The sequence below is a fragment of the Ranitomeya variabilis genome, chromosome 3, assembly GCF_051348905.1.
Source record: "Ranitomeya variabilis isolate aRanVar5 chromosome 3, aRanVar5.hap1, whole genome shotgun sequence".
Lineage (NCBI taxonomy): Eukaryota > Metazoa > Chordata > Amphibia > Anura > Dendrobatidae > Ranitomeya > Ranitomeya variabilis.
In genome coordinates, this window is record NC_135234.1 from 317,031,267 (window position 1) to 317,041,536 (window position 10,270).

The window sequence follows — 10,270 nt, forward strand, 5'->3', positions numbered from 1 at the left end:
GCTTCTCATTTCTCCTTCCCAAACCCGACATGATATGAGACATGGTTTACATACAGTAAACCATCTCATATCCCCTTTTTTTTGCATATTCCACACTACTAATGTTAGTAGTGTGTATGTGCAAAATGTATTCCCTGGACACTTAGTTTGTTTATGTCGGGTCTTGTTAACAATGTTTTATCTTGATGTTTAATAAAGAATTTATTTTTAATAAATACATGTATATGGGTCTCTTCATGCGGCAAAGAGAATATAAGTCCGCAATAAGTAGGAAATTGATTGGAAGTGCCATTATTGGTAATCTGAGAGGACTATTTAGTAATGCTTATAATTGTTGCTGTTGTATTAACAGTTGGTCCAAAATTATGGATTTGAAAGCCAGAGAGTCGGCTTGGCGTTCTAAGGCAGTTGACATTTTTGAACAAAGTGTCCCAGTCGTTTCGCATGATGCCCCACATGAAATTAAAGATGGCATATTCCAATATAGAAATGTTTTGCAGAGGAAGATAAGACTATGGTGGAATAAAACCACATTGGAAAATTATCATACCAAAAAAATTGTGCCAAGAGGACTAAGAGTTCAACTTTTTCCCACATATGACCTTGGTGATCCTGAATTAGTTAAAAGGTGGATATCAGCTGCTTCAACCTGTTCGTTGGAGTTCATACAAATATTAATTGATAATAATGCAACATCCCTAGAAGAGGTGGACAAAAAATTGGAGGATTTGCAAAAATCTCTTCAGAAAGAAATGCAGAAAGAACAGTTTGAAAAATTGTTAAGGGAGTTTGATACTGATATAACAAAGTGGGAAGATAATGTTAGCAAAGAGAAATTGAAGAAATTTCAAAGAGATGTTACAGATTATGATTTAAATAAAATCTTCAGATGGCAAAATCCAAAGAAAAAATTGCAATCAATGATAAGAAAACGGGAAGAATCTATTACTCCCAGTACATCGGATATTGACAGTAATGCATCAGCAAGTGAAAGTGAACCAGCACGAGATTTCCAGTTATGCAGTGGCAGCCAAAAAAGAAGGTTTCCGGACATGTTTAATAAAAACCAGAAAGGCAAGAGAATTAAGGATCGCTATCAGGTAGTGAATCTGTCACAACATAATCTGTCAGTAACACAAATAAATGTTTTGGAAAGGGGCTTGACATTTTCTCCTTCTTGTTCCTTAGACATATTCACGTGTATAAAAGATACTCATCTTTTTGCCAGAAAATTAATTTTTAAAAAATTACATGCTAAAAATCTGATGTCTGATCAACAAATTACAAAGGATGAACAGGAGGCTTTGGAAGCATTAATATCATTAGAGGAGGAAAATGCAGCATTAGAGGTTAGTGCGATACCAACACATCTATGCTCAAAGCCCAAAAAATTTCCTGCATTAGGATTATGCCCAGCCATTGATATCTTTACCAAGCTAGTTACTAATGATATAGAATCCCTAGCGAACTCTAAGAAGGGAGGTTCTAACCTCACTAGACTGGAAAGGATGGCTATAGAGGAGTTGAAGACATGGGATGATGTCATATATAAGCCAGCGGACAAGGGGGGCAATTTAGTCATATGGCCTAGAGAATTATATGAAAAACAGGCCAACAAACTATTGGATGATAGTGACTGTTATCGTAAAGTATACTATAATCCAATATCTTCTTTTCAGACAGAATTAATCGACATCATGGAGAAAGCATTCGATCAGAACATCATATCAAAAGTTTTCTGGATAACATCAAAAAATGTAAACCAAAACTGCCTACTTTTTATTTAATACCTAAACTCCATAAAAATCCAACAGATCCCCCCGGACGCCCGATTGTTGCAGGTAAAGGTGGGTTATGTGAACTCATTTCGGATGTCATTGACTATTTTTTGAGCCCATTAGTTGTTTCCCTTCCATCGTATATTAGGGACACCACGTCGGCCTTACAGCGACTGGACCAGTTGTCTTTGGATGACAACATGGTTATAGTCACGGCCGACGTGGAGTCCCTATATACATCGATTAGACATCAGGACGGTTTGAAAGCCGTCAAATTGTTTCTTTCTTCGAGTAATTTGGATGGTCCCCTTGCCAATTTTATTTTGATCTTATTGGAATTCTTATTACATCATAATGTGTTTGTTTTCAACTCACAGATTTTTGTTCAACAACAGGGTACGGCTATGGGGGCTGTTGTGAATTAGACTTTTTGGCTCCCTCTTGTGGTCACTAGTGATATGACTCTGGGATTTTCTTTCTTCAGTTTGGCACTCACCTGGACCATTAGTCCAGGGGTGTCGCTATATAAACTTCCTGGATCCTTAGTCCAGTGCCTGGCATCGTTGTAATCAGATCCTTCTGTTGCTCCTGTCTGCTGGTCCTGGCTCTTGCAAAATTAAGCTAAGTCTTGCTTCTTTGTTTTTTGAGTTACTTGCTTTGCTACTATTTTTGTCCAGCTTGTACTAAATGTGATTTCTGACCTTGCTGGAAGCTCTAGGGGGCTGGAGTTCTCCCCCCGGCCGTTAGACGGTTCGGGGGTTCTTGAATATCCAGCGTGGATATTTTAAAAGGGTTTTTGCTGACCATATAAGTCATCTTACTATATTCTGCTATTAGCTAGTGGGCCTCTCTTTGCTAAATACCTAGCTCCTTCTTATGTTTGTCTTTTCCTCTTGCCTCACCGTTATTATTTGTTGGGGGCTTGTATCCAACTTTTGGGGTCTTTCCTCTGAAGGCAAGAAAGGTCTTTCTTTTCCCTTCTAGGGTTAGTTAGTTCTCCGGCTGGCGCGAGACGTCTAGAACCAACGTAGGCACGTTCCCCGGCTACTTCTATTTGTGGTGCTAGGATTAGATATATGGTCAGCCCAGTTACCACTGCCCTATGAGCTGTTTTTTTGTGTTTGCAGACTTGGTATTTATTCCTGAGACCCTCTGCCATTGGGGTCACAACAGGGGGCCTTCTGTGCCCATTCCTACGCCAATCTATTTTTAGGGGCGTGAGAAAGGGGGATTTTTCAAGATGGCCTCATCCAGGAAATGAACTATGTTCATAACTGGATGAGGTACATAGACGATATTCTATTTTTTTGGGAGTGGAACACGGAAGGTTTGCACAATTTGATGTCTAGATTAAACATCAATGATCAAAACATCAAACTTACTTTTGTCTTTGGCAGGAAAATTGATTTTTTTGGACATCAGTATCCAAACTGATGATAAGGGCAGAATCCAAACTGATATGTATAGAAAGCCAACTGCCACAAACTCCTTACTTATGGCAGATTCGTCACATCCGAGATCTACAATACGGGGAATCCCTATTGGACAATTCTTAAGAGCAAAAAGAATCTGCTCTAATGAACAGAGTTTTGAAAAACAATCAATGGATTTAGCTGCAAGATTTACCCAAAGGGGTTACAGCAAGAGATCGATTAAAAGAGGATATTGGAGAGCCAAAAAGACCCCATGAGATCAGTTATTATATGGTCTTTCAAAACATCATGATCACACAAGGAGCACTGATCAGGTACGTTTTATATCCACGTATAATAATAAATGGCAGGATCTTATCAATATTATCCTGAATCATTGGAATATACTGAAGAGTGACCCTTGTTGTGGATTCTGTTTTTGGGCTCCCTCTGGTGGTGACGGCTGGTACTGGGTGACTTTGGTGGGTTGCGGTCTCTGCTTTCCACCTGTCCATCAGAGGCTGGGTGTTTCCCATTTAACCTGGCTTTTCTGTCATTCCCTTGCCAGCTATCAATGTACTCAGATGTGCTCAGTTTGGTTCCTGACTACCTGCTCCCAGATCTCTCAGGATAAGCTAAGTTCTGTTTTTTAGTTGTTTGGTTTTTTGTCCAGCTTGCTAATTATGACTCTATGCTAGCTGGTAGCTCTAGTGGGCTGAGGTTCTCCCCATGTGCCATGAGTTGGCACATGGGTTCTTGTAATCTCAGGATGGTTTTTGATTAGGGTTTTTTGCTGACCGCTCAGACCCCTTTTGTATCATTCTGCTTTCTAGTTATAGCGGGCCTCATTTTGCTAAATCTATTTTCATCTCTATGTGCGTGCCTTCCTCTCATTTCACCGTCAATACATGTGGGGGGCAACTATACCTTTTGGGGTTCATTCCTCTGGAGGCAAGCTAGGTCTTTATTTCCTCTGCAGTGCTAGTTAGCTCTTAGGCTGGCGCGTGGCGTCTAGAATCAACGTAGGCACGCTCCCTGGCTATTTCTAGTTGTGTTTGTCAGGAGTAGGGCAGCGGTCAGTCCAGGTTCCATCACCCTAGAGCTCGTCCGTTATTTATGTTATTTTGCTTGTCCAGTGCGATCCCCAGCCATTGGGATCCATGACAGTATAGCCTGCCTACAAAGTGTTAATTGTTTGGGCTGAAGCAGGAGAAAAAGAAGTGTTTAAGGGAAAATTTTTTTTTTTTTTTTTTTTCCCCTCAGAGTTTTGCTGCCTAGCCCTTAATTGCTGTCTAGCTGCTTCTTACCTCCTCTTAACCCTTGAATGGCTCTGACCTTAGCTGTTTAACATGGATGTCCAGAGTTTGGCTTCCAGCCTGAGTAATCTTGCTGCAAAAGTTCAAAACATACAGGATTTTGTTGTTCACACTCCCATGTCTGAACCTAGAATTCCTATTCCAGAGTTTTTTCTGGAGATAGATCTACCTTCCTGAATTTCAGGAACAATTGCAAATTGTTTCTTTCTTTGAAATCTCGCTCCTCTGGAGACCCTGCTCAGCAGGTTAAGATTGTAATATCTTTCCTGCGGGGCGACCCTCAGAATTGGGCATTTGCATTGGCACCAGGGGATCCTGCATTGCTCAGTGTGGATGCGTTTTTTCTGGCACTGGGATTGCTCTATGAGGAACCTAACCTGGAGATTCAGGCTGAAAAGGCTTTATTAGCCCTCTCTCAGGGGCATGATGAAGCGGAAGTATATTGTCAAAAATTTCGGAAATGGTCGGTGCTTACTCAGTGGAATGAGTGCGCCCTGGCTGCAAACTTCAGAGATGGTCTTTCTGAGGCCATTAAGGATATTATGGTGGAGTTCCCTGCGCCTACAGGTCTGAATGAGTCTATGACTATGGCCATTCAGATTGATCGGCGTTTACGGGAGCGCAAACCTGTGCACCAGTTGGCGGTGTCTTCTGAACAGACACCTGAGACTATGCAATGTGATAGAATTCAGTCCAGAAGTGAACGGCAAAATTATAGGCGGAAAAATGGATTGTGTTTTTATTGTGGTGATTCAGCTCATGTTATATCAGCATGCTCTAAACGCACAAAAAAGGTTGATAAATCTTTTGCCATTAGTACTCTGCAGTCTAAGTTCATTTTGTCTGTAACTCTGATTTGTTCACTGTCATCCATTTCCGTCGATGCCTATGTGGATTCGGGCACTGCCCTGAGTCTTATGGATTGGTCATTTGCCAAACGCTGCGGTTTTAGTCTGGAGCCTCTGGAAGTTCCTATTCCTTTGAAGGGAATTGACTCTACACCATTGGCTATGAATAAACCGCAGTACTGGACACAAGTGACCATGCGCATGACTCCCGTTCATCAGGAGGTGATTCGCTTCCTTGTACTGTATAATTTACATGATGTACTAGTGCTTGGTCTGCCATGGTTACAAACTCATAATCCTGTCCTGGATTGGAAAACAATGTCTGTGTTAAGCTGGGGATGTCAGGGGGTTCATGATGATGCACCTCTGATTTCAATCGCTTCATCTACTCCTTCTGAGGTCCCTGCATTTTTGTCTGACTATCGGGATGTTTTTGAGGAGCCTAAGCTCAATTCGCTCCCTCCTCATAGGGATTGTGACTGTGCTATAGAATTAATTCCTGGCAGTAAGTTCCCTAAGGGTCGTTTATTTAATCTGTCAGTGCCAGAGCATACTGCTATGCGGAATTATATTAAGGAGTCCTTGGAAAAGGGACATATTCGTCCATCTTCGTCCCCTCTGGGAGCAGGTTTTTTTTTCGTGGCTAAAAAAGATGGTTCCCTGAGGCCTTGTATAGATTATCGCCTTCTGAATAAGATTACAGTCAAATATCAGTATCCATTGCCATTATTGACTGATTTGTTTGCTCGCATTAAGGGGGCTAGGTGGTTCACTAAGATAGATCTTCGCGGTGCGTATAATCTTGTGCGGATAAAACAGGGTGATGAGTGGAAAACCGCATTTAATACGCCTGAGGGCCATTTTGAGTATTTGGTAATGCCTTTTGGACTTTCTAATGCTCCTTCAGTCTTTCAGTCCTTTATGCACAATATTTTCCGTGAATATCTGGATAAGTTTATGATTGTGTATTTGGATGATATTTTGGTGTTTTCTGATGACTGGGAGTCTCATGTTCTACAGGTCAGGAAGGTGTTTCAAGTCCTGCGGGCCAATTCTCTGTTTGTGAAGGGCTCAAAATGTCTCTTCGGAGTCCAGAAAATTTCTTTTTTGGGGTACATTTTTTCTCCTTCTACTATTGAGATGGATCCCGTCAAGGTTCAGGCGATTTGTGACTGGACACAACCTACATCTGTTAAGAGTCTTCAGAAGTTCTTGGGTTTTGCTAATTTTTATCGTCGGTTCATTACTAATTTTTCCAGTGTTGTTAAACCTTTGACTGATTTGACTAAAAAGGGTGCTGATGTTGCTAATTGGTCTCCTACGGCTGTGGAGGCCTTTCAGGAAGTTAAGCGCCGGTTTTCTTCTGCTCCTGTGTTATGTCAACCAGATGTTTCACTTCCTTTTCAGGTTGAGGTTGATGCTTCCGAGATTGGAGCGGGGGCGGTTTTGTCACAGAGAAGTTCCAATGGCTCGGTGATGAAGCCATGTGCGTTCTTTTCTAGAAAATTCTCGCCCGCCGAGCGCAATTATGATGTGGGTAATCGGGAGCTTTTGGCCATGAAGTAGGCATTTGAGGAGTGGCGTCATTGGCTTGAGGGTGCTAGACATCGTGTGGTGGTCTTGACTGATCACAAAAATCTGATTTACCTTGAGTCTGCCAGGCGTCTGAATCCTAGACAGGCTCGTTGGTCGTTGTTTTTTTCTCGTTTCAATTTTGTGGTTTCATACCTGCCAGGTTCAAAGAATGTGAAGGCAGATGCTCTTTCCAGGAGTTTTGTGCCTGACTCTCCTGGAGACTCTGGGCCTACTGGTATCCTTAGGGATGGGGTAATATTGTCCGCCGTCTCCCCAGACTTGCGACGTGCATTGCAGGAGTTTCAGGCGGATAAACCTGATCGTTGTCCACCAGAAAGACTGTTTGTTCCGGATGATTGGACCAGTAGAGTCATCTCCGAGGTCCATTCTTCTGTGTTGGCTGGTCATCCTGGAATATTTGGTACTAGAGACTTGGTGTGGTTGTCTTCTCGTTTTGTCCCTATGAAGGTCTCTTCTCCTAAGTTCAAGCCTCGGTTCATCGGTCCTTATAAGATCTTGGAGATTCTTAACCCTGTATCTTTTCGTTTGGATCTCCCAGCATCGTTTGCTATTCATAATGTGTTCCATCGGTCGTTATTGCGGAGGTATGAGGTGCCCGTTGTTCCTTCGGTTGAGCCTCCTGCTCCGGTGCTGGTGGAGGGAGAATTGGAGTATGTTGTTGAGAAGATCTTGGATTCTCGTGTTTCCAGACGTAAACTCCAGTATTTGGTTAAGTGGAAGGGTTATGGTCAGGAGGATAATTCCTGGGTGGTCGCCTCTGATGTTCATGCGACTGATTTGGTCCGCGCCTTCCATAGAGCTCATCCTGATCGCCCTGGGGGTTCTCGTGAGGGTTCGGTGACCCCTCCTCAAGGGGGGGGGTACTGTTGTGGATTCTGTTTTTGGGCTCCCTCTGGTGGTGACGGCTGGTACTGGGTGACTTTGGTGGGTTGCGGTCTCTGCTTTCCACCTGTCCATCAGAGGCTGGGTGTTTCCTATTTAACCTGGCTTTTCTGTCATTCCCTTGCCGGCTATCAATGTACTCAGATGTGCTCAGTTTGGTTCCTGACTACCTGCTCCCAGATCTCTCAGGATAAGCTAAGTTCTGTTTTTTAGTTGTTTGGTTTTTTGTCCAGCTTGCTAATTATGACTCTATGCTAGCTGGTAGCTCTAGTGGGCTGAGGTTCTCCCCATGTGCCATGAGTTGGCACATGGGTTCTTGTAATCTCAGGATGGTTTTTGATTAGGGTTTTTTGCTGACCGCTCAGACCCCTTTTGTATCATTCTGCTTTCTAGTTATAGCGGGCCTCATTTTGCTAAATCTATTTTCATCTCTATGTGTGTGCCTTCCTCTCATTTCACCGTCAATACATGTGGGGGGCAACTATACCTTTTGGGGTTCATTCCTCTGAAGGCAAGCTAGGTCTTTATTTCCTCTGCAGTGCTAGTTAGCTCTTAGGCTGGCGCGTGGCGTCTAGAATCAACGTAGGCACGCTCCCTGGCTATTTCTAGTTGTGTTTGTCAGGAGTAGGGCAGCGGTCAGCCCAGGTTCCATCACCCTAGAGCTCGTCCGTTATTTATGTTATTTTGCTTGTCCAGTGCGATCCCCAGCCATTGGGATCCATGACAGACCCTATTCTAAAAAGGATTTTGCCTTCAAAACCTTCGTTTGTAGCTAAAAGAGCAGCTAACCTGAAAGACATGTTAGTACATAGCCACTACGAACCAGCAAAAAACCGGGATAGAGTGAAAAGAGAAAAAGGTCGTGTTGGATTTTTTCCCTGTGGTCTATGTAAGGGATGCCTCAATCATGTTAAAACTTCCATTTTTACAAATTATGACGGCACCCGTAACTACGATATACGGAAATATTTGGATTGTACATCAAAGGGAGTCATTTATGAGGCCAAATGTACTTGTGGAAAAATTTATATAGGCTTAACTACCAGGGGGCTCAAAATAAGAACTCGCGAGCATGTCAGAGATATTAAAAAAGCGAAAACCATTGAGGACATCAGCACTCTTAAGACCCTCCCTAGACATTTTAAAAAATATCATGGATGCTCCAGTAATGATCTAACTATTAGAGCTATAGACCAGATAGATCTAGGGATTTGGGGTGGGGACCTGGGTCGAGTATTGGCTCAGTTAGAGAGTAAGTGGATTTTCCGCCTGGGAGCCATGAGCCCACAAGGGTTAAATGAAAATCTAGGATTTGTAGCATTTCTTTAAGCTTGATACAATTGGGCATTTTTAAACTAAGGGAGAGGGTTAATCTTACCTTATTTTATTATTTTAATTGTGCATCATTAACTGCTTACTAACTTTTTATCCTTCTTTTTACTAGATGGTTGCTTATGAATTATTAGATTATATCCATATATGGTGGTGAACTTATGCTTTCTATATGCATTTATTGAGTCGGGTTCCAGGATAGGCCAGCAAGGGATTTGGACTTGTGGCAGCAGCTTCCTTTAGAGAAGAAAACCTTTTGAAATTATTGGATGGAAGATACAACTACAGAGACAAGAATTATATTATCCCAATTATTATGAATGTGAATATGTTATACTTACCATTGTGAAAGTATATATGTGGGATAAATATTATATTCATATTAATATACTATTTTATAAATAATATTTATTGTAAAAAATGGGATGATAATTTAGAGATCTTATGTTGTTCTTAGTCTATCCGTTTATTGGACGCTTAATGGGGACAGTGTACATCGGGGTATGGATAGGAATAGATATATGGCTAAATCTATATAATAATGTTTATTTGGGAGAATAACTATTTATAAGTTATTAATGTATTTAATCTAGCACAGGGCACTTTATATAAATGTTGACACTCCAGGTATAGGAATAGCACCTTATGGTTCACCCGGACCCTTTCTAAAAACACATTCATGCAATATTATGTTATATCGTTCACTTTACTATTAATAAAATATGTGTTGTATATTTGGGGTCACGTATATTTAATCTATATGCACTTTGTCGTTTTGTCGGCTGCACTGAGATAGTTTTGCACTAAAAGTATCCCCTTGCATGTTTCCGTTGTCTACACTAGGATAGCTCTGTACTTTAAGGTTTCCCTTGTATATTTTTGCCTATCTTGCGGTGAGCATGCGCATTACATCCTATGTCCTGGCGCTCTGAGATGCGCTCAGCACCTGGTTACGCTTGTGTGCTACACAGCGTTCCAGTGAGCGCAGTCTCAGTAGCACCCGTTTATCTAGGAAGAGGATGGAAGCGCTATGCGCCGCTGAGCTTGATAGACATTCACGATAACTCCTCCCAACATGACGCATCGTTAGATGATAGGGTGCACCT

The 10,270-nt window shown here is 41.9% G+C and overlaps 1 protein-coding gene across 1 annotated transcript; it reads left to right on the forward strand.

The window, feature by feature from the left end:
- The first annotated feature begins 312 nt into the window (after positions 1-312).
- On the forward strand, positions 313-9,862 carry LOC143818193 (uncharacterized). The gene is made up of 4 exons (XM_077299583.1): positions 313-1,349; positions 1,680-1,841; positions 3,176-3,525; positions 9,277-9,862. Exons 1-2 carry the CDS (start codon positions 366-368, stop codon positions 1,785-1,787), a joined length of 1,092 nt encoding a protein of 363 aa, XP_077155698.1. The 5' UTR covers positions 313-365; the 3' UTR covers positions 1,788-1,841; positions 3,176-3,525; positions 9,277-9,862.
- Positions 9,863-10,270: the final 408 nt, after the last annotated feature.

Excerpts from the sequence above, each read along its gene's own strand:
- LOC143818193 (XM_077299583.1), top strand. The coding sequence starts at position 366 with ATGGATTTGAAAGCCAGAGAGTCGGCTTGGCGTTCTAAGGCAGTTGAC. Across the intron at positions 1,350-1,679 it reads AGGAAAATGCAGCATTAGAG|ACAGAATTAATCGACATCAT; the intron begins GTTAGTGCGATA and ends TCTTCTTTTCAG.